A 25,574-nucleotide genomic window follows, 5' to 3' on the forward strand; every position below is an offset into this window, starting at 1 on the left:
TCGGGAGGACATAAACGAAAAGAAGGGGGTGGAAGGGCGTGTCTGTCCAGCCAGTGGGACAGCGCTGGTTGCTGGGGCGATGGGCGATGTGAGCTGGTGATTAACGGATGTCGTGCGAGGCGGGCCGTTAAACGGTGTGGGATTAGAGGACACGCAGCGACCGGTGGCCCGCCATTAACTGGGAGCACTGATGCCGCCCCGCTCAGCACGACCTCCACAGCTTAGCCGGCCTTTCATCTGGCTGAGGGCTGCGGTGAGAGGAGGGGGGTGATGGGAGAGGAGAGGTGGGGGGAGAGAGGCAGATGAGGGAACATAATAGTAAAGATGTCAACAGATAGTTTCTGTGTTTGCAGTGGCACCTACCAACGATGCCTACAGATAGGTGTGTGTGTGAGTGTGAGAGAGAGAGATTGGTTGGAACAGCTAACACGACAATAATGAGTTTTCATGCTGATGTGTCCATGGCTGCATGCACACACACACACACACACACATATACACTGTGGCAATGAAGATGCAAGCCGTCCTTGTTTTTGCTTTATCCGCAGAGGGAAATAAATTACCTTTATCCTGTTTGTGCATGTGTGTCTCTTTCTGTCCTCTTTTGTGCTTGTGAGATTCAGATTCAGTCTTTCATTTGAGACCCCCATGCCCTCACAGACAGGTGTCTGCTTCTGCGCGGTGCAAGTGGGGTTTGCGACTGTGTGTGTTTGAAGCTTGCAATTTTTGAGTTTGTGTCAGGCGTCCATGGGTCATTTATGTGTATGAGTGTGTTTGTGCGAGTCGACTGCTGTTCCGGGGTTTATTAGGATGCTGGATATGAGCTTTGGGGTTGCGCAGGATGCTGGACACTGCTGAGTCGCAGTGTGTGTGTGCGCGCGTGTGTGCATGCACATCTGATCTGCAATTGCATGCTGTCTGTTTTCTATTCTGATTTAAAGTGCATGTAAATTAAGTAAAAAAAAAAAAAAACCTAGCAGCGTTTGTCAAGCCTCTGTTTTTGTGCTTATTGTTTATCACACTGTTTCCGTCTAGCAGAAAGTGAGTGTGTGTAATTTCAACTCGGAGAAAACCTGCTTATCCAATATATTGTCATTTTGTTCCTTTTTATTGTGCTGAATTTAATAGGATCTTTATATAAAGTTGGTATTTGGTTATCATTCAAGTCTGAGGTATAAAATGATTTCAAAATAAAACTGTCTTTTGTGGCTATTGTAGAAATGATTCAATGATTTTTCAGTAACATCACACTGTATGCTTCTGTCAGGAGACTGCTGCACTATCTGTCTGGAAAAACATAAAACATATTATTGTATTGAAATGTCTTTTATTGGAAACAAGAGCATTAGTTAGTGTTTCACTGCAGTGCATTTATGTGTTTCTCTGCCATGGAAAAAAAAAAAAAAAAAAACTCAGTTGACCTGCATCAAGGAAAAATGTTTGGGTAATTGTATTGTTTTGAGATTTGCAGCCCATAATGTCTCTCTCCTCTGACTGGTTGTCGTTGCAGGCATTCATCCGACCGTTCAGGGAGCACCACATCGATCCAACCGCCATCACTCGCCACGACTTCATCGAAACCAATGGCGACAACTGCATGATCCCCATCCTACCCCTTGCTCACATGGCCTGCAAGTTCCTCACTTACACACCAGGTAGCACACACACACACACACACGTGCAAACATAATTGCATTTCTCACTTGGTGATAAAGCACAGAAAGCTGTGAACATTACCAGTTTGTTTACAGTCAAAGTCCCAATGGAGTAAATGGTGACAATCTAACAATCTTTAGCAGTCACTTCCTTTTGCAAGATGCCAAAGTATCCCGGCCTCTGAGGTGAGAGAAGTGTGTCCACTTATCAGGGGAAAGCACTTTTGCAGGTAATCATGTGTAGTGACCTTATGAGTGTGGGGCAGAGGGGGAGGGACCAGAGGAGGAGGATCAGCAGGAGAAGCAGAGCAGCCTGTTATTGAGGAGGTGACACCTCCACCCGTCATGTCTGCACTTCAGCTTGAGTCAAAAGGTCGGTGATGGGTGTAGAGGAGAGGAGCTGACACCAGTTAGCTGGGTTGAAGGCAGCGTTAGCCACGGTGTCGTGGGGTTAAGCTGTTCACAGCCTCTCTGAGGGAGTGTCTATGATGTGATAGTGATTGTAACCCAAGTTAGCTCGGTATCGAGTCAAAGAATGAAGATGCAAGCAGCTTATGGTACATTTTTACTCTCTAACATGAAATATGCCTGAGTCAGTTACAAAGTTACACTATGTCAGCTGGTCCAGGGTTGGAGTGTTGTGGTTCTTTAGAAATGAGGGACCCTTAACCCCAGCGGTTAAATGTTGACTGGCAAACATACTGGCAAACTCAATATTGGTATCAGTTATCATTATGGTTATAATACAAATATGTAACATTTTGCAACATTTTGCAATATGTAGATACAGTATATAACTATATCTGCTACTTTCCAGTTCATATAACTGTGCAAATCAAGTATGCAACTAAAACAAGGCCTTTCCATTACATGACATGTATCAAGGTCAAGGTCATAGAAACAAGGATTAAAAGCCAAACTCACCCTCTCAACTCATTCAGCGATGATAAAGATAAAAAATGATAAAGTTGTAATGAATACAGACCTGGTACAGACTGAGAATTCTGATACAAATGGAAAGGATTTAACAAAACTATGGAAACGGAGAAAAAAGAAGTGAAAGGGAAACACGCAAAGGTCAGCTGCTTGCCCACAGGAGGGAACATGGAATAACGGGTGAGAGGGAAGGAAAGATTAGAGTGGAGATGGCAGTGGCGAGGCCCACTTGTAGGTGACATCCACACCTGTCATGTCACACGCCGCAGTGAGTCAGGAGGTCACGAGACAGAGACAGGGAGAGGTGCAGTGACATCTACACCTGTCATGTCTGCGCCTTAAGAGGTCACCGCTAAGAGTTTGAGACAGAGGGTGAGAGTGCACGGAGGAGAGAGGCAGCGAGACAGGCTGGGGGGTGGGGGTGGCAGAGGGTCATGTAGCGGTAAGATGACATCTAAACCTGTCATGTCAGGCCCCTCGCGGTGTCGAGCGGTCACCAGACAAAGACAGAGACAGAAGTAGATAGGGGGAAAGGCCGAAAGCAGTGAGGTGACATCTCCAACTGTCATGTCTGCACTTGAACCGGGGTCAAGAGATCGCTGTTTTAACCAAAGAGAGGGAACGAGGGGTGGAGGAAGACAGAGAGAGGACAGCTGTAAGTCACACTGACAGAAAGACTCCAATGAATTACAAGAGGGAGCGGTGAGGGAGGGAGGCCGCAGACCTCGGTGTGGCTTTAAGCAGGTGGCAGGAGAGGAGACTGATGGAAACCAAACTCGTACCTTTATTTTATGAAGCAGGTGTGGGCGGAACAGCTCCATGAACATCCATCAGCAGCGAGGCAGACTTCTTACCCTGCATATGATTATTTCCAGAAAACGCTGCACACAGCTGCTCCTGTGTGTGTGTGTGTGTGTGTGTGTGTGTGTGTGTGTGTGTGTGTGTGTGTGTGTGTGTGTGTGTGTGTGTGTGTGTGTGTGTGTGAGTCCTGACGAGTTTGTCACCTGTCAGCTCAAATCAACACTGACACAACACACGATCCCCAGATACCAATGACATCCTCAACAACTATTTCCATGGTTCCGGGCCGAGCAGTAAGTCTACATTTAGGACACCTCATTAACACTTGAACTCAGTGGACAGACACAGATTATTCAACATTTTTAGCCACACTGGCAGCGTAGCTGGAGGATACCTGTGGACTGGAAAGTTTATGGCCAATAAAAGCAAAACCAATGACGTTCCATCAGTCTCAGCTGCACATACTGGCAGACGAATGAGCATGCTTATTTTTCTCTCTCTCTTTTGCTTCTTTCTGCCCACTTTCATTCAGAAGTTGCATTATTGTTTTTTTTTTTTTAGTTGTTTTGTTTTAATTTTTTCAATGAAAAAACAAATAAACTCTCTACAACTTTAACAACTCTATTCTGATAGTAAATGTTTATTTATCTGCTGTCTGTGTTCAATTGTGGTGTTTTTGGTTGATTTTACTTCACTGTGCTGCCATGAAGAAGCTGCTGAACAGTTGTTCACTGTTTTTAACGATGACAGTAAATGTCTATTCTAGTCCATTACACGCTAGCATTGTAAGCTAGCATGTGTGATGTTAGCATTTGGCTGTGTCAATCTCAGCTCAAGATGGACTGTATCTACTGCTGCTGTCACTCCACCTCCTGCGTGCACACAATGTTGATCTTAATCATATTGAAAAATTTCACATGCACATCACCGTGTGTGTGCGCATTTTCTGATGGTTCATATTTATACATTTACCCATCGATTTCAAATAACATGCTCAAGTAACAGATTGAATAAATGCACTATGCTCTTGGTTTTTAAAGCAGAGCCACGCAAATCGGTCCCTTTTTTGCAGTTTTGGTCGCTTTTTTTTCTCTAAGGAGCTTCTGCTACTTTTTCGGAGTGCAGAGACATTTAACAAGTCATTTAACCATCACAATTACTCCGAACCTGTTTAATTAAGATGCATTGTTCTTGCATAGTTCCTCTTTTATCATCTCATCATACAGTACTGTTTGTTTTATATGTAAAATCCTAATTTGCAATGTATAATGTCAGGCGAGAAATGCATGGAGTACTCAAGCAGCTAGGTGTGTCTTCTGCTGTTAATTGCATGCAGATTTTTCACACAAAAAGAAGGAAAGGTATGATGTTTTTGAAACCTGTGGATATGCAAATGGAAGTTTTTTTTAACAAATTATTTCGGGATATAAAAAATTAGAAAACCTATGTTATAACAGGGTGTCTTAGTCTCTGACTAAGACTACAGGTTGACATAGTGTAATATAATGATGATCTGAAGTGTTACATGTAAAAAACTAGAATTAGTATTAGAATTATTATTATTCCCTGTAGGAAAAAAAAGCAACACTCACAGTGGACCCTGAGCAACATTTACACTGAAAGAAAAAAATATTTTCATTTATTGACCCCCTTATTTTGTGAAGTCAATGTTTCCTGTTTGTAAAGGAAAAACATCACTGCTCTCCAAATTCAGTTTGAGTGTGACGTCTCCACTGAGTCAGTAAACTGCTGTCCCCTATTCCCCAGCCTTCACCTTAACTCCTGCTCCTCTACCTTCACAAACACACAGCACAGCACAGGATGCCTCTGCAGGACTGACGTGCAGCTCTTTCTGAGGATGAGAAATGAATAGCAGAAGTCGTTTAGATATTTAAAAGGTGAGGGGGGGGGGGGGGGGGGGTGATGATTCGTTGTAACATTTTAAGATCAGTGGGGATTTTACATGCTCAATAAAGAACAGACAGAATTTGGAGAGAGCGATTTTCTTGTGTGATGGCACGCCGGAGTAGAGGGCTGAAGTGTCTCACCCCTGACTGACTTGACTTTAGTTTTGTTTCTGATGCCTGTGGTGCTGCAGTGATGCACCGTGATGAAAACAGTCTGGAATAATGTGTTCACTTGAAGTCAGATGATTGATCTGCTCTTGGAAACTCTGAATTTATTAGACTGTATTGTTTTTTGGAAAACATCATCACGGCTTCCTGTCTTTCTGCTGTTATGTTAAAGTATGTTATGTATCAGGTTGTTTTACATTCTCTCCTCATCATCCTACTTATGTGTCTTTGTCATCTCCCCCTCTCTCCCCTGCTGCCACTCTCCCATCTCTCCCCATCCTCCCTCTCCCTCTCCTCCCCCCCCTGTTCTTCATCCTCCCCCTCGGTCTCTACATCTCTCCAAGGCTCCTGCCAGCATCCTCTCTGTGGGAGTGCTATGCCTTCTTGCTGGCCCTCTTCATTACACTAAACAGTTTGATCAATTATTCTATTAACTTTACTCTCTCTCTCTCTTTCCTCGTCTCTCTCCACATAAACGTCTCGTCTGTTTCCTGTCACTTTTTCAGAGGCCTTGGCGGCGTCCTATCCTTGGGACTGCTACGTCTTCGCCCTGGCCGTTTTTGTGACGTTGACCAATCAGATCCATAAGTGGAGTCACTCCTACTTTGGCCTCCCGCGCTGGGTCATGCTGCTCCAGGACTGGCATCTGGTGTTGCCACGGAAACACCACCGCATCCACCACGTCTCTCCACATGAAACGTACTACTGCATCACTACAGGTGAGAACTGGTTGCAAATTTGTGAATATTCAAATCAACAAATGTCATAACATCTGACATAAAATTAGATATGATAAATAAGGACAGGGATGGAAAACAGATTGTTGGCTGGATAGATGGACATGATCTACATTTACACTCTCACTCCCATGTGTCACAGTCAACACTGTATAGTCACTGTGGTGGTTTGGGCCGGGTCCATGACCAACATGCTGGACCCAAACACATTCATTCTGCTTTCCTCTGACCAAAGAATGTCCTGCCAATAGTCATAATCATCAGGCTTGTCTTCATGTTCTTTGGCAGAGCTTCTTTTTTCAGTTTTTGTGAGCAATGGGTTTCTCCTTAAATGTTACCTCCATGCAACGTCCACAGATAAAATAAGTCAGAACAGAAGCACTTTCCTGTCTGTGGTAACCTACCTACACATTATCTACATGAAGTCTCACAATCTGGTTTCTTGTTCTTGGATTTTTCTCACCACAATGTTGCATTAGACACATCCCAAAACAGAGCAGCACAAGCTGTGCTGGTATTTCCGAACCTCATTCATGCAGTGAACCTTCACTGGAAATGTACTTACTCATGTTGCATTGTGGTTTTACTTTGGGGCCAGTTTGTTTTAGAGTCTTGTTTTAGTCTGTCTATCCTGTTTATCTTTTATGGTACACAAGATGAAATACTCTCTTAGTTTTGCAGTGCAATACAATGAACACAGCAAGTTTCCTGGTAATTCAAAGGGCCAGTCCATATTTTTTTTAAGTGTTTGCAAACACTATGCACATGTACTTTGCAGCAACAGTTTTTTTTTTTACAGCTCTTTTTCATGTTTAGCTATAATGTTTTGCCAACCCATCAACAGCATAATCAACACTCAGCTAGTTACATGAGTCCTACTCCTGATCAAGACTTTGTTTCTAACTCATGTTGCTTCCACCACAGAAAAAGTAGGAAGTGTTAAAGTAAGTAATCTCAAAGCAAAAATACTCACCAAAATGAATTTAACACCATACTTTGTTCATTTTGCATCAGTCACACATCGAAGTGACGTCTGACTGTTGACTCCTGCCAGATGTTTATTTGTGTTTTTGTGGTGGGCAGCCATTTTAGATCGCCATAATTGGAGCTGATGACTCCAGAGTGATTTCATTTGCCGTTCTCGACAGATTAAAATAAAATGGCGGCCATGTCTGTCTGTCTGTTGACTTCTTATGAATAACTAAAAGAAAATGTTCTGTTTGCGCGTGTGTGTCTTCAGAGACTGGAGGCCTCCGTAATAGATCCACATTCAGTATTCTGTGTGCATCTGGGTGAGAGGGAGGGAGGGAGGGAGGGAGAGGGAGGAAAGAGGGAGGATACACAAGGGGGCTTCAGCTTGTACGTCACCCTGCGCCCCTGCGGACGACAGATGTGTGGGTGAGCAAGTTAAGGGGGGGGGAGTGGAGGGGTGGCACAGGGAAAGAGTGTGTTTGTACGCGTGCACACACATCCTCTTACATCTGCATACTCGAGCATCTGTGTGTGTACTAGTCTTTTTGACCTCCTCTTCAGTTTCTAACCTGTGTGTGTGTATGTGTGTGTGTGTGGTGGGAGGTGGGTTGTTGGCGGTCGGGAGGCCCACAGGGGACAGCGACGGCCCCCTGCTCCCCCAGCCTGGCTGCCTAGGCCGGGCTTGGATTCCACTGGGGCTCGCCTAGCTGCCTTTGTGTTCGCCACCGGCTGACAATCCCCATGTATATTTAATGCTAACCTGCTGTCTGTTCTAACAAATAGGACTTCACAGGCAGAGGGGGGATGGAGGACCGGGTGGGGAGGAAGCGAGGGGAGAGAGTGGGAGGGTAGAAAACAGGGATTTGGAAGAATAAAAAAAAAAGAGTATGTGGCAAAAGAAGGAGAAATGGAGCGAGAGAGGAGAGGAAGAAGGAGAGATGGAAGGAAAGAGGGGAAATCAAACAAAACCTCTGGCTCCTTCATGTCTTCCAGCAGAGAGAGGGTCACAGGAGGGACACACACACACACACACACACACACACACTAACACAGACTCACATCCCTGCAGCTATAGCATGCACCCTATGCAAACACATCATGGGTGGTGGGGTGTGAGCATCAGACAAGGGTAGGGCTAAGTACACACAGCCCATGTGAATGTCTCTATTTACTTCTCCTCTGTGTGTGTGTGTGCACGCGTGTGTGAGAGAGAGAGTATGTATAGTTATGTATTTGATTTCTTTTTTTATATGTGCATTTGTGTGTTTGTTGTTGTTAACTCACAAAAGTAAAACTGCATCTATGCAAAATGCTTTACTGTACATACAAAAGCATCAGTTCTCTGTGTGTGTGTGTGTGTGTTGGGGGGGTAATAATAGTAAAATGGCTTTTCATCTCAAATGTCAGGGGAGTGCTCAGCTGCTCCTAAAGCAGTGATGTCGCTACATGTGTGTGTCATGCTCAGCAAAGACATGACGGTGTGTCCACCGTGCTGTAGAGTCATGCATGCATTAATGTGTACATTATGTACATGCTCATGTGTTCATTGGCCTGCAGCCATTTCATATTCTATAGTCATTAAAATCCTGTAAACTGCACAAGAGAAAGCATGTCTGTGTGGGATCACGTGTGTGTGTGTGTTTGCTACTGTATCAGGGGCTGAGTGAGACAGGAGGTCAGAGGCGAAAGAGGAGATACAGGTACAAGTAGGAAGTGGTAGTGGAGAGATTTGAAACTAAGCGAGAAAGAAGTTATCAAGAGCAGTGGAGTGTCTGGAGGGAAAAGGCAGCAGTGATGGATGAAGGATGGTGAGAAGCAGGTCAATACGAGCCAGTGTTCACACTGTGGGTACAGTTTGAGCAGTGGGCGGGGTCAGAGACAAAACAAATATCTAAATACGGCAGGGGTCTTGAGACTGTGGTGTGATGTGTCTTATAGTAAATGCTTAAATCCTACATGAAAGTTGAAAAATAAACATAAATAATATGTTTGCTGATGACTTTATCTGATTACAGTTCCATCATTTCTCATCTGTGTTTTTGCATCCCCCTCTGCTCTTCTTTCCACCTTCCTGACTTCCTCCTTTTCTTTTGTTTCTTTGTGTTTTCCTACATCCCAGGTTGGTGCAACTACCCGCTGGATCAGCTGGGCTTCTGGAGACGGATGGAGCGGTTGATCGAATGCGTGACGGGGCAGAAACCTCGGTCAGACGACCTGGCGTGGGCCAAGAAGACCGACTGATAAACACATAAAATACACAGATGGATGGATGGATGGAGGGATGGATGGATGAATGGATGGATGGGCTTTCAGATGCATAAACACTGAAACAGCGAATGATGCAGAGAAGCACACACACACACACACACACACACACACATGAGCACACTCACTTAGGATTTACTCGTGTCTCTTTGCTTCTTGCTTTTTTGCTAAAGAGCAAACATTGAAAGGAACCATCTTTGCAAAAACAGAAACACAAATCAAAGGTGGTTGGATCGATTTCTGTTCGTGCTGGTTGTCAGCTGCTTGACAGGCTTTGTCAACGTAGGAGGTGAAACCATCACTAGATGAGGAGGACACTGCTGTATCAGCTCGTAGGCCTGTTTAACCAATGAGGTGTGGCTGTGTGTAGGTGTAGGAGGTTTCTGGAGGTTGGGCTCTCCAGAAGTGACACCACACACACACATGCACACACACACTTTCACACCTGCGCACAATCACACACAAAAAGTTTAGAAGTCAAATGTTCAGTCACGTTTCTTTCTTTCTTTCTTTCTTTCTTTCTTTCTTTCTTTCTTTCTTTCTTTCTTTCTTTCTTTCTTTCTTTCTTTCTTTCTTTCTTTCTTCTCGTCTCTTTCTTTTTTAAATGTAAAGGTTAAAGTTTTTTTTAATTTTTTCTTGAGACATTGTCTTTAAACTCTCTGGCTGCTTTTAACACACAAGAAGGTGAAAATCTGATGATTGTGTGATTTAGATGAACAGAAATCAAGAAGTCAGACCTGCCACACAGAGTTATAACTCTTTTATTATATTTGTGCCTGTGCTTGAGCGAACATGACCTCACAGAGAGAGCCGGGCACCATGAGACTGGTGAGCACACACGTGTAAAATACATACTGTAGCTTCCATAAGAAATCTCCTCGCACTGTTAGAAACACTCCAGTTTCAGTTTGCAGATGCAAATGTATAGACTGCATATTGTAGTACAACAACTTTAAACCATGTGATTCAGTTTAACTGTACTCTCTTCATCCCTACACAAGCTTTTGACAAACTGTAGAACTTTTCTTATGCAGAAACTCGTCATTGATCTTGTTTGTGTCCAGAGGAGCGATGGAGCAGCCCAGTGTTTCGTTACTCAAAAGACACAGAACGCAGCATGTATGAACATAAAAGCTTCTATTAGGGCATCGAGAATTAAATGGAAATTTAATTAAAAGTTTTATTTCATTCGAATCCAGATTAGTTTAGAATTTTTAGTGTTAAGGTAATTGTAGTGAAGAAGCATTTCATATTTTTGCACTAGTAAGAGGGCAGCCATATTTATTTGGTGGTTTCTATGGATACAGTATATAATTTTCAGTTAAAAAAAAGGTGTCCAGACTGAGAAGTGACCGAACTGAACTTCTTCTGGATGGACACATGTAGGTAGGACCGCACCACCCGTCAATGTTGACCTTCTGACCCATGAGTGCTCTGTACTCATGTGTTGGACCTCACACATCTTTCAACCTAGAACTACATTTTGATCTCAGCCACAAAGTTTTGTGATGTTGCACAGTTGTGACACCATCACACTTACATAACCTGTCCACAAACAGATGTGCAGACACCTGCTGAAGTAGCTAAAACCATTTCTGTGTAGTTCCTGCTGCACTAGGTAGACTCACAAGGTGAAAAACAACCTTAGCTGAATTCTTACTGTAAAAAATACTTTAACATTTTGGGAAACATACTGATTACCAGTTTTTTTGACAAGTTGGATAAGAAGATCGATATTACTCTGCTGACAAAAGAATATGAAGCTAAATACTGCAGCAGCAGTTAGATCAGCATTAAGACGGTAAATGCAGGGAAAACAGTCAGCATGGCGCTCTCTAGAGATAAAACAGTCCACCCACCAGCAAAACCCCCCCCACAATAATTCCAAACTATTCTTACTCAAACTGCAGATGTTGTTCTGTTTGTAGCAAGCCAGGCTAGCTGTTTTACCTGTTTCCAGTCTGATCAGCTAATGGAAGGAAAGGTAATTAAAATAGAGACGGAAAGAAGAGTAAGGGTAAGAGTAAGGGTTAGGGTTAGCTTGTCAATGCCCCCACAAAGACCACAAAGTGAGTCCTATGTGTCGTTAGCGTTAACTTTCCACGTGCACACTGGTCAGCTCAGGGCAGGGACATTTCAGCTGGTCCTAGTTACACTCTGTATCATTAATACAGTACATAAAGCACCACCCAATCATGTCATTTACTAATTTACGAAAGCTTGAAAATTCTTTTTGTTACATTCCAATGTTGTTCTACAGAAAACAACAGTTGCAGTCATTTCAAGTCATGTTAGAAATATCGATTCATTGTCGTGTTTACATCCCCCATCCTCTCACAGAAAAGAAAGAGAAACCTTGGAAACTGTCTTGCAAGATGCTGAACAGTGCCGCTGTCTAACCCACTGTGCTGCGTATGTGACGGCAACTGTAAATATTAAACACTGGACAATATGAAATGTGTCACACACCTCTAAACTTAAATCAGAGGCATTAAAGAAATGCATGGCAACATGAAAGACAAAGAGCTTCATCAGAATGAATTACTTTTAAGCAAAAACTGGTCACCAAGTTGCTTATAGAATGAAAAAAAAAAAGTCTTTAGTATCTCTGATTTTTGTTTACATTTCCCTCTGCGACACATGCACTTTAGTTGGCTGTTACTAACTCTGTTACTGGAGAGTCTAGCTGCTTGACTTGTTTTATTTCGAGGCTAGAGATCTCTTCAGTGGTAGAAGGTCAATAATAACAGCACTTTATTGTTTTACTGATTTAACGTCTGAAAAAATGTGTCCGGCAAGCACCTGTTAACTCATGATCACATACAAATTGCATGCACACACGCACACACACACATACTCACACACAAGTGCATATTAGGAATAGACACGATAAATCTCTTGAATGCAGTCATACACAAACAAACACACAGACCCACACGCTCTCTCTCACATTGTGTTTTTTTTTTCTTTCTCTGGCTTCATAATTTTCTATTTTTTTATGAACGGATCAAGCCTTGTATAGTTAAATTCTGACGTTCCATTTTGCAGCTCAACGCTCGCTGCTCGTCTGCCTTAATGTTTTTATCTGCTCTTTGATTTAAATAAAGGTTTATTATCTCCAAAGGGTCACTTTCTCTGTGGTTATCTGTAATGTGACATGACATGCATTTGTAGTTTTGATATGGTGAGCAAAAGAGTAAACTTCAATGCAACACTACTGCCAATACTAATTGAAACACTCAGAGGACTGTGTGGCACTTTTAGTGTCACATGATTTAAATGCCATTAATGTTTGTAGCTTTAGGAGGTTATGATACCTGATTATCCATGGTTATGTACAGACAAACATGAGAACATGGAATGAGGCCATATGGTTACTGGGTGAGCACTGTTCATTAATCTTAAAGGGTGTTGTAATGTCAGGGCTAATGCCGGCTCTCAAAAGTTTGATATGAGAGAAGAGCAACACACTGGAGTGAACTGCTACTGCTGAACCACCAGCACCCTCTAGTGTCAGGTTCAAATCCCTGCCTGCTACACCACATTCACCTCGTTCTGCTCTGAATGTCTGGCATTGTGACCTCCCAGATCGGTTCACTGAGTTTCACCATCCAGAGCTAACTCCCCAGAAAGCAGAGCCCCTGTTGGGGGCACAGCTGCTGCAGCCGCCCCTCTGGATCCCGCTGAGAGCCGAAGGCAGGTCCAGTGCCAGGGAGGAGGGACGCGAGGGTAATTAGAGAGTAGAGAGGAGACAAGGACGGGAGGCAAAATGAGGGGAGGAGGGGCAGAGACAGGTGCTGACAGGAAAGTGATATGGACGATTGTTATGCTTCAATTTAACAACTGGTTTAGGGGAGTGTGTGGACGACTGGAGGACGAAGACATCTGATAGATCAATCTAACCTGTGTTACTGCTGTACTGCCAGTGGACTGTGTGATGCCATAGCTGATGAATATAATGTTTTAGGTGGTTGTTATAGTCCTGAGAGGGAGAACTAGTAATTTACACATAGAAAGAGAGTAAGAACTGCAGTGCATTCTTAAAGATGAGGTTAGTGACCTATCATTTTGAAATTATGGGTTAGAGTTGGGGTTAGGGGTTGTTTATCCATACCTTCGAATAAAGGTTCAGTAAGCACCCTTTAGATTTATCTATGGATAGCCCCTTCCTTTTTCTTTACTGCTACCGTACATAGGGAGCTTAGAGCCCACCACATTGCACTGCCATGTTTCTGCAGTACCCCAGAATGGACGTACCAATCCCCTGCTCTAAAACGGGCCTTTTCATGTTACCTCTCCGACATGCGCGGAAAGAGAGGGGTGAGCGGAGGGGGTATTTAGATGGCTGCTATCTGCGACCTCATTGTAGGATGCCAGTTAATCCTACAGGTTCTTTAAAATATATTAGCAATATTTGTGTAGCTACCAAATTTCAGGACAGTAGATCCAGGGTAATGGCAACACAAGAGGAGAATTCAAAGCATCGCCTTCTCTTCTCTTTTTATTTATTTTTTTATTTTTTTAATTCAAAGCATCGCCTTCTGAGTCATTAAGACCTTAAACGTCGCCATAATTTAATGGGAATGAGGGAAAACATATATTTCAGTCTTGATCAAAGGCTAAAAAAAAGATCTATCAATGTATCAATGCAAACTTTTTTTTTCATTACTAAATATTATTAATAATATTGTGCAGTAGTTCTAACAGTGGCTACAGGCAGTGTAAGGAGTTTGAAGGATTGAATCTGGATGTAACATGGAGATCTCTGAGATTTTCTTCTGAGAGTTTAATCTCATTTTGAAATATAGATCAGTTACTTTGTTTGAAAGGTAAGACTGAATTATATTTTAGCATCTCACACATTCGCATAGCAGCACAGAGACCGTTTCTGTTGCACCTGAGTGTGAACGTACACGCACATGCACGCTCACCAGGGAATGTGACATGTTGCAGAACCCTCACTGATCTCTCACATCTTCATATAGCTCACAGTAAGAGCTCCTTTGTCATTCCCACATTACTGCCATCACTTCCACTGTTACACCCAGCACTAACAAGACACACATGCAAGCAAACCTTCTTCCTCTTCACACACACACTCTCTCTCTGCATGGTGGTAACATATTGGATCTCACTATGCTGATGTGCTTGGCTGATCAGTGCCTCATGCTGGTAGCTATTAAAGTTTCTATTAGTAATACTGAGACACAAGGGTTGATGGCAACACTTGCAGCAGTTAGATGCAGAGACGTGAACGACTTTAGAAATTATACTTTTCACAATGTAATTAATGTGTGCTATGTTTACATAGGTTGTTTTGCCCATTGGCAGATACTCAAGTGAAGTTTCATATTGTTGCAATGACAACTTTTTGCAGGGCTGTGGAGTCAATACTGGTCTGAATTAGATATAACCTGTGACAGAGCACTTTAAAAGGAACATAAAATACCACTAATATTGGCTAGTTGCTTTCAAACAGCCTTAATTCTTCATGTAATGACCTCACTCGATGTTGGAAATGATGATGTTGAGGTTCTGCTCCATGTTGACACAACTGCATCACATCATTTCTGCAGATTCAGGTCCTGCCACATCCCCCAGGTGTTCCACTGAAGGCCCTCTGTCCTGTCACATCAACTCAGGCAGAACTGCTGCTGTTTGGATATATTTTGTTTTTCGCACCATTCTGGGTTAAAGCCTCTAGAGACCGTTGTGTGCCTGTGTTTTTGTAAATCCCATGAGATCTGCAGTTTCAGAAAATCTCACACTGGCACCAACAATCATGTCATGGTCACAGTTACTGAGATCACATCCTGCCCCATCCATGTATGATGTGAGCATGAACTACGGCTCCTGCATGATTTTGTGCATTTCACTGCCGCCACATGTTTGGCCCACAGCTGTGGCTAATAAGAAAAGCACTTTTCATCTGCCCCGATAAGAAACTGAAACATCGCTGTAGAGATTCAGCCCTGCTTCAGTGGTTTCATCAAGGTTTGCCAATAATAAGTGAAGCCAAAGAGTGGAAGTAACACAGAGCCCTGACTCCTCTCTAATGACATCTGTAAGTGTGGCTGCAGGTGATTTTTGTCAGACTGGGTGTGAGATTCCCACAACGATTCTCATTGCAGATGGAGGTGTGTTCACACCCTTCACAGTAGCTCGCTCTGTATGTGTCTGTGCCTGTGCTCTTGTGAATGCATAAGAGAATGTGTTTGTCTGTGGCATGCATGCATTCAAGTATATGCATCTGTGTGCCTGAAGATAATGTGTGTCACCTGTGGGTGCTTGTACAAGTGAGAAAGCCAATTATGAGATGTGGCAATAAAAACAATGAGGCATTGGAGACTTATCACGTTTAATCCACAACTTCTTTCAGGATAAAATAATCATTAATCTTTAAGTGCATGTCCCTGGAACATGTGTGCTCCGCCAAAAATGTCTGTGCACTTATTGTATCTGTTCTTATTTCCGAGACTCTCAGCTATAACCTAATCAAAACATACAGCTTAAAAAAAGAAAACATGTTTGGGGAACTAATGTGTATTTTTAATCACTCAAAATAAGCTACTACAGTCACCATGATAATGAAGGAATTTCACACAGTACAATTCTTCTAAATTGGACATTTTCATGGATTATGTGTGTGCTCACCCAGTGATCCCAGTGATGTTTGTTGATATCCATAGTGGTACTGTGCTTCAATTCTTTTCAGTGGGGCTCCTAAAGCAAAACTAATAAAATAAAAGTGAAATAAGTTTTCTCTTGAAAACATAAGGATACATGCTGACAGTGACAGAATAAGAGCCAGAGACGGCTTTACTGTAACAGGTTAATACAGCAAAGCCTCTGTTTCATCTTGCTCTACCAAACTTAAGATCATGCAAATACATACATTCAATAATTTATGTTATATCAATTATAGTTTCACTTGAGGTGCTCCTGTTGTTTCCCCAAACATACTAAACCTTTTGCATCTAACAAACAAAAATACATCTGGATTTTCTTCAAGGTCTGATAGACAGGGCACGCTGTAACTCCACAGCATGTAGAGGAGGTGAGGGAAGTTATGGGGAGGTCACACAATGTTAAGCTTGGCAGGGGAAGTTCTTGTGATGCCACCTGCTGGCTACATTCACACTTCAACATGAACTTATAGAGGGTTTAAGTTGCATCTGAGCTGCAGGTTTTCACAGCTTTGACAGAGAAATGCATATTCTGATGGATTTCTCACCACTGTCCAGATAAATAACTGGGAAATACACAGGGCTACTGAAAGTTATGAATACAATTTCTCCCTCTGCAGAAACCTGACATCACATACTGTATAAGTGAAAATCTAAATTTGAAAGTGAAAGTATGAATAAATTCTTATTTGCAATGCCACATACTAAATGATTAAGTTAAAAATGAAAACAGTTGATAACGTCAACATAGTTGCTCTCTGAACAGCACCTGAAGTCAAAGCAGAAGAGGAGGCAGAGTGGTGGTGCCTGGGTCAGGTCAGTAAGAGGTGAAACTTGTTTGAACCATGCATACAGCATGCTGTCCTGTGCACCCTGAATGACAGGCGCACAGAGAAGGCTGGTGAAGACACTGACAGGGCCAATATAAACCTAATGGATTTTTTTGACACACCCATGCTGTGGCCAAACATCATCTGACCCGGTATGTCTGAAGGCCAGACTGACCCTGTGTGAGGATACAGCAAGCAGAGCAGGATAAAGTGAACAGTCTGATCCATGTTCAGACTTGTGGTCAACTTCACACTATTGTCTCAGGAGCCACAAAAAAGATTTACACAACTTTTTTTTTAATGTGCAGTTGGGCCCTCAACACCTGAGTTCAGTCTGTTTTTTAATTAATGACGATAGTGACATAATTATATAACATAATTAACGTCAATGCATTGTTTACTGTAAACTTCAAACCACAGAGCTCATTTATATGCAGCATCCTGCTAATGCAATAGTTCTATCAGCATTACAGTTATTCATTACTGTTTATTTTGCCGAGCGCAGAAACAAGCAAACATGTAAATTTAAACAAACAACGTGACAGATTTAAAGCAGGACTCTGTGCATACTTGAGAGCCCTTTGTTAGTGTGTCACCAATTAAACGAGTCTCACATTATACTTGTACTCAGCAGTGCAGTAGGTGGGGTATAGTGTGAGGGTGATGGGTGAGGATGAGGGGGGGTGATGAGGGTGGAGAGTCAGTGTGAGGATCAGGGTGGGAAAAAGGGGGCGTTGCTGGTATCATGGGACCTGGTGATGAATAGCTGACACAGGACTACAGGGACCTGGGCACTGTCAAACTGTCATACCACTCCCACTCACACACACTGGGAATGCTAATTAGACGTGTGCGTGCATGTGTGCATGTGTGTGTGTTAGTGTGATATAGACGAGTGTGCTCATGAGGTAAAACTGCTCTTGTGTCATTGCAGCCATGACTGAGGAGAGAATTACATGCTCCTAACTATAAAAACTATTATTTTATTTTATTTTTTGTGAATACTGATCCAGTGTGATATAATAATCTGAGAAACTTCAACTTGTAACTCGAGTGCAGTTCTGGGCTTTGCTCTCAGTGCTGCTGCAGTTGCTACACAGAATCACATCTAGATTTAATGGTACACCAACTAGTTGATTATACAGTATTAATCTAAATACAATCATCACTACAGTTGTGAGCAGCTCTGTCTCTAAATGTTATATCTGAAAGCCAAGAAGACAGAAACCCTCACCTGACAGCAAACACAAAACTAAAACTGAGACATTTGAACTGGCACCATTGTGAGCTTTGGCCGTAGATCGTAGACGATTTACTCGTACAGTGTGTGTGTTGGTACTATAACGACACGATTTTCAAAAATCGCACAGTGTATGCCTGGCTTAAGGACAGTGAACAGCAGCATCAGCTCAGAATAACTGGGAAGTCAAGGGCCTTGCTCTGGTTGTTAAATAGTGCCCCCCTCTGTGCCACAGGATTGAATGGAAAATTGTATTACACATTTAATAAGAACCAAATCATTTTGAGCAAAGTGCTGATCTGCTTATGAATCACAAAACTGTCAGAACTGCCAGCTCTGGTTTTAGCTGCTTTGCCATAAATATTTGCACTGCAACTGTCAACATTACATGTCATCACTGTTTTATTTTCATTAATCCTCTTCTTTTTATGTCTTCTTGACATTCTCTGGATGCTGATGGACAAATTGAATTTGCTTTGCTTGATAACATTGTCAGCTATCATTGTGCTGCTTTATACAGTATACTTCATTGTGTATTGAACAGGCTACATAATATGTCTGTTTTTCTTACTTTTTACAGTTGGCCACTAGAAAGTAGAGAGATATCAAATAGAAATGTGCTGTTATTTTGTCTAACATATTGTTTTGTTAATTAGGGCCACGGGCCATCGCACCGGGCACTAGTCCCAACAGCTATGAAATAGCTGCAGCCCGGGCACTACTGTTATGTGTGGATTTTTTCCTAGTTATTTTCTTTCTTCATCTTCCGGACGATTTCCGATTCGCTACTAGTCCAAATTATATATCAAAACGTGCGGTTTGATCGGGATCGGTGTGCTATTACTTTTCTCAATAGTTTACGAACTTAACTGCGCAAAATTTTGCATTGAAGTCAATGGGACGGGCGGAGAAAAAAAAGAGCGAAAAAGACCAATCATTGGAGTTTAACAAACGTCTACTGCTCAGGCATACTTTCACCTAGAGACTCCATTTAAACTTTAAACAGTAGACACAAGTCTTGTGTATTGTCGTATTACTCCACGTTTTGATAGGTCATATAGTTTTTGATCAATCCCTGATCAATGACCATGATCATTTTTGGAGAAATTATGAGATTATAATGGTTGTGTATTGCACGGAATGTTCGTGTCAGAGTGCGTGACATCATCGGTTAGAGTGGGAGAGAGTGAAAAAAAAGATGATCATGTGTCTGTCTGATCAGCTCTGTCTTGACCTTAAGATCGTGGGTTTGATTCCCATGTTGACAGAGATGGCAAAACCGGCAGTAGCCCCGTGGGCCTTTCAAAATTTCCCCAGAGGAAATTTTCTAGTTTGTTTTGTTTTTCCTAAATTTTAAATAGCAAATGGCTTCATTAACTCTTACAATTAGAGTTCAACATTTGGTGACCTTATGGTGATGAGAAGACTCCAGGAAGTCGCAACTTTTGGCCAAGAAATAGTCCATAGCCCCTCTGGATTTTACACTTTTGTTTTTGTATGGATCCAAAAAATAAAATTATACAATTTAATTTCCAGTCCCATGTGATAGCCCATGGCCTCTGGAACAGCAAACACGCATCATACAAGAATGACAGGCAGGATTTAAGAGTTGACTTAACTGATCAATGAAGTCTTCAGCTCCTGATTTTCTTGAGGTTCCTTGCCCCTCAAACAATCAGAAAATGGTTGAAAGTGTGAATGTGATGAAGGAAATGAATTTCTCTCTCTCTCTGTAAAACAGTATGTGTGCAACTTCTTAATAATTACTTCCATAACAATAAACAACAATTATTATATCACAAATATACTTTGGAAGCTGCTCAGTAAAGTTTATTATAGTAAAATAATGTATGCATAGCCATATCCAGCGGAATGCAACGAATAGTTAAACACTCGTTAATGGCTCCATGAAGTGTCATGTTGTAATTAGGGTGTTATTTTTACAACAGTGGAACACCACACATCAGATGCCTCTATTTCAAGATATGACATTCACAGGTTGTTTTCTTTTTCATCTTTGTATTTGTCAAGTTAGCAGGGATGGGAAATAATTAAAGGAGATCGGAAATTTGTGCATTACACCCGATTCAGTTAAAAATACAGTTATTGAGATATTAACATATTCATACAGTATATAAACCAAGCAAGGACAGCTCACACTGTCACACAGGTCCAGCAGATGGCAGCATTGCACCTCAAACTACAGGAAGCTGTCTTCAAACAGTGGACAGTGAAAACGTGGCCCAAACACTGGAGAAAGAAATAAACTGTTTGATTTCTCTCGTCTTCTCAGATTCACACCCTCCGCTCTGAGGAGTGTCTCCATCTGATGCTACTTTCGATTGTTTTAACTAAATCTGCTTCGTGCTGTTCTTGTAGTTTGAACCTGCCAACCCCCACGTCTGTCCATCATCCATCTATCCCTTCCTGCCTTTACCCATCTGCTCTTCCTCTCCCTCACCCATTCATCATTAATCTTGCCAGATATTCAACCTCCCCTTCCTCCATCATTCATCAATCCCTCCCATCCTCTGGTCTTTCTTCCTTTTTTGTCGCTCACTGTATTTCCAGTATAGAAAAAAAACACATCAGAAACTTGAAATCCCACACAAAATGAATGGCATACATTAAAAAGATAATATGCACTTTTATAGGGCATGATTTGTATCTGTATATTAATAAAGAATAATAAGAATTTTTATAAAGGTGCACCCAAACAATTTGTAATATCACTGAATAGTTCCTGTCACGTTAGATATTACTGTAAACGGCTTGACGTGTTCTGTTTGCTATCAAGATCACAGACAACATCTGGTGTTTCAAACCATAGTTACTGACATGCAGACTAACAGGAATTAAGAAGTATAGCTTTTCAGATCAAAAACCAAAATCACATTTTTGGTAAGTAATTATTTGTTAAATCAGAAAAAAAAATTGTTGATATAGAGAAGCAGTACGAAAAGATACAATGCAGATGCAAGAAGTAGAGGAGAGAAAATGAAAAAAAGAAAAGAAAAGAAAAAACTGCAAAAGGTTGAAATGAGGACTAATAAACAAAGGTAGAACAAAAGGAGGAAGGCGGAGAGAGAGAGAAAGAGAGAGAGAGAGAGAAAGAGAGAGAGAGAGAGAAAGAGGGCTATAGAGAGAGAGAGAGAGAGAAAGAGAGAGAGAGAAAGAGGGCTAGAGAGAGAGAGAGAGAAAGAGAAAGAGAGAGAGAGCGGCCTGTGGGTTGAAGAGACGTGGGCTGTTATTTTATTTCCTCTGTGGGTACACAACAACAGCGCTGTCTGTCTGAGGTGCTGACACAGCAGAACTATGAGGAAACATTACACACACACAATACACACGCACGCACACGCACACACACACACACACACACAAATCTATACATGCACGCACCCACGCGTGCATTCACACAAACCACACATACAGTATACACATGTTAATGTCCAACAGACAAGAACATGCTGTCACACAAAAACTAGCACAAGCGTATCCATCAAGCAAAGGCAATAACAGGTCTCCGTTCTGTTGGTTTGTGTTTGAAATTCATCTAAAAACCTCAGTTCTTCTGATTGGCTGACTGTGTGAGTGTGAGTGTGTGAGTGTGCGTGTGTGTGTCCCTGGCTCCTTGCAGTGATCTGGGTTTAATTTGACCAGTCAGCCGGTCGAAGCCGGGGCCACAGCAAATATGTGAGTGTGTGTGTGTGTGTGTGGGCTGACCTTAGTGTCGGGGTGGGGCAGAGATCAATGCTGAGGCAAACAGAAAGGTTGAGACCAAACTCACCAGCCTCTCTACCTTTCACTTCTCCATCTCTCTTTATCATCGCCCCCTCCTCCCCTCCCTCCCTCCTTCATCCGCTCTCCGATCCCTTCCTTTACCTGTGCTGACATTGAATGTGTGTGTGTGTGTCTATGAAGAGGACCAGCAGACAGGAAAGCTTGATTGATTGCGAGCTAATTCGATGAGTCTCAGCCGCACAGTGAGCGGCCGACTGAACAACAGGCTCCCTGCCAAAACAAAAGTCAGGTTAGAACAACATCCACAACGAGCAACAGTGTCTGTCTCTGACATGAAGATCACACACAAATAAATATATCAGTCTCTAACCAACAAGGAGCACTGTCTGTCTAGTTTATTGTGTGTGTGTGTGTGCGTGCATGTGGCCTGTGTCCCACTAGAAAATAGTTATATCCCTCTAGTAGCTTTTTAATTGGCTGACCATTCATTACTAACAAGATCAGTATGGATCTTTTTGTTCTGTGTGTGTGTGTGTGTGTGTGTGTGTGTGTGTGTGTGTGTGTGTGTGTGTGTGTGTGTGTTATCTCTCAGTTTTGAGAAAATGATAGTGGCAGTTGGTGTATGTGTGTGTGTGTGTGTGTATGCCTGTGGTACAAGGTCACGCCTCAGGATTTCATACGCACACACACACACACACACACACACACACACACACACACACACACACACACACACACACACACACACACACACACACACACACACACACACACACACACACACACACACACACACACACACACACACACACACACACACACACACACACACACCTGTGGTGCAGTCTCTGATCATGTGACTAGCTGTCATGGTAACTGTCACCAAGCACAGTGATTGATCAAAGAGTAACGTGACGAAGGGGGCAGAACAAACAACATACACTCCCTCCCTCTCGCTCTCACACACACACACACACACAGTTTCACACAGAGACGCAATTAAGCTCACTAACATGTTTTTACACTCAGCCTAATAAACAGTTGGTGTGAACAGGTGTGTGCATTGGTACAACACGCTGATCACAACAGTTTACAGTGCTTCATATTTACTTTAATCATCAGTTTTTATTGTTGTTGCTTTTATGAATGATTCTCTCACAGTTCAAAATCCTCTTCTCGCCCTCCTTTACTCACCTGGTCCCACTCCCCATCCGCATCTCATTACTGTAACTAATCAACTTCAGACCATATACAGAATCATCAATATGTATCATCCTTTCGTTGCTTGTTGGATCATCTGCGTCTGTTCCTGTTTATTTTTCGGTGTGGTTTTCCTGAGAACCTCCTCTTTCCATTTTGTTGCCTGCTCATCCGTTGTTCTGCCTGTGAGCCTGTTTATTATCACTTAAATATCTCTCCTCTGAATCTTCTGGCCTCAGACTCTGTCCTCTGGTTGTGCAGTTTCCAGTGTTATGTTGTCAGTATGTGTCTCAAGACGGAAATCAATGCATGTTTTTCTATATTCTCTGTCAGTATCTGTCCCAATATCAAATGCTAATTACTAATTAAACTAATTTTAAAATACTGTATACGTAATAGTAGTCATGTAATGTGTTTTCTCTAAATGTTTCTATGCCTGTGGCCTTTAACAGGAAACTGAATCTTGATTTATGGCAATGGCTACGAACTCCTGAGAATGATCACTTTACAGAACAGCAGTGATGAAAAGCCACAGTTTTAAGTAACTGCTGCATACTAGTGAACAATGAATCTCGACTGAATTGTCCAGTTCCATGGTAACACACCTCTGTCAGAGCAGGAACATAACGTCACACACTTTGCACCCGTCATTCATCACCACCTCCCTCTGCTTCTGTGACACAACAGTGGGCTTGACTCTGACAGAAAAGACACCACTTTCTAAGGGACAAATTCTCCACATGCTGAGTGGAGCGACTGCCTCCGGATAAGAGTATAAGTAACTTAGTTTAGTGGAGTTGATAGTGTCACCAGCATCTCGTCTTACCCCGTACTCCCCTTCAGTTATGTAACTCAAAACCAGAGGAACAAATACACAAATCTGTAGAACAAAATCTCATCACCTCATTGTGTTAGATGTGATACAGTAATCTGTGTTAATTTAGTGGAGGAGCAACTGGAGGAGGAATCAGTCGGTGCTCCAAGATCACTGATCAGGGGGAGATATGGTGTCCTGTTGGAGTGAAGAAATTAAGAATTATAGTTCTTAATTACTGCTGGATTATATGTGAAAACATCTGGTAATCCAGTGAGATGTGGACACTAAGGGGAAATAGCAACCCAAAAGCAAACTTAAATAACAGATAATGATAACTTCTATAACTTAACCAAGTTTCTGCTAAAGGCTACACTACCATATTTCATTTACAGTAACCAACAAATAAAAGTCATATAACTTAAAAAATATTCTTACTGACACCTACACCCACACCCACACCCACAATACTGATAAAAAAAGAAAAATAATATAATATAAAAATAAATACTAAATAATAGAATGAAATGCTCATTTAAAAAATAATCTGTCCACACTTTTAAATGCATCACTTAGAGAAGGTTTTTTAGACAGACATGTTTACAGACATTCATTTTCATAGCGACTTCTTTTTACATAGTTATTCATAATTCAGACTGTGTAAGTCTGTCAGTGCCTTTAGAAGTGGCTGATGAATAAACTCCACACGGAAAGGTCACCTCACAGGTTTGAACCCTGAACAAAATCATCTTGTTCTACATGACAATTAATGGAAAGAAGTCAGTGACTCGGAGTAATTCAATTATTCATATACATGAGTCACACATGATTTATGAAAAGCAGATGTTTCTGAATACACAAAGACACACGGTTATGTGAGCACACTGACTAGTCTTTGACTAGAAATTGGATTAGTGTGTTCAGATAGATGACGTGTATTGATCAAATGTTGTGGGTTGCATGTGGGTATGTGTGTATGTAACGCTGTGTAGCAGATAAGCCTGGTGCGCAGCCTTGAGGCACAGTTACCTGATCTGAGCCACACTGCACCACACAGACACAGAAATACTTTTCACAGACACTTACAGAAAAGTGGAAAACAGGGTTGAATGTTCAGAAAAAAAACCTTTAAAAAATCAATCTATCAAATAACAATATGAAAACTGTGATAATGTAAAAGGTTGACGGCACAGAGGATTATCACCCCACACCTCTTCTCAGCTTTGTGGAGCTTTTGTTTAGCTGTCCAGCCCACAACTTTACTGCTCTGAATCACTCTCACTGCTCTCCCAGCTTCCAGCGGCAGCAGGCAGGGGCAGACCGAGGCAATAATTCAAGCTGGGTATTAAACTCCATTCCAGACCACCCTCATGCAAACCATCAGGCCTATAATCCTGTAGGCTAACCTTATTTGTTGATGTAGCAGATACCAGACTGGTTATAAATGTTGCCACTGTGTTCATTTGAGTGGAAATGTATCCACATTAAGAACAATGAACTGACCAACAAAAAATGTAATACTCACTATATTATTCACTTTTCTGAATGCTCAGCAACAACGGATAATTATTATTTCTAATAGCCATTAGCAAGGCAAACTCATGTAGGAAGCGATGGCTGCA

At 42.0% G+C, this 25,574-nt stretch overlaps 1 protein-coding gene across 1 annotated transcript in view; it reads left to right on the forward strand.

Annotated features, from left to right (window-relative positions):
* The window catches only part of LOC310987144 (plasmanylethanolamine desaturase 1), a gene marked incomplete at its 5' end in the record, with an annotated part of 32,372 nt that extends 22,857 nt beyond the window's left edge, over positions 1–9,515 (forward strand). Inside the window, 3 exons of the mRNA XM_083973324.1 lie at positions 1,511–1,655; positions 5,974–6,186; positions 9,296–9,515. Of these exons, the coding sequence (XP_083829450.1) occupies positions 1,511–1,655; positions 5,974–6,186; positions 9,296–9,417 (480 nt within the window). The 3' untranslated portion in view covers positions 9,418–9,515. The remainder of the gene's footprint in view (positions 1–1,510; positions 1,656–5,973; positions 6,187–9,295) is intronic.
* Positions 9,516–25,574: the final 16,059 nt, after the last annotated feature.

This window comes from Trachurus trachurus (assembly GCF_905171665.1).
Source record: "Trachurus trachurus genome assembly, chromosome: 6".
Lineage (NCBI taxonomy): Eukaryota > Metazoa > Chordata > Actinopteri > Carangiformes > Carangidae > Trachurus > Trachurus trachurus.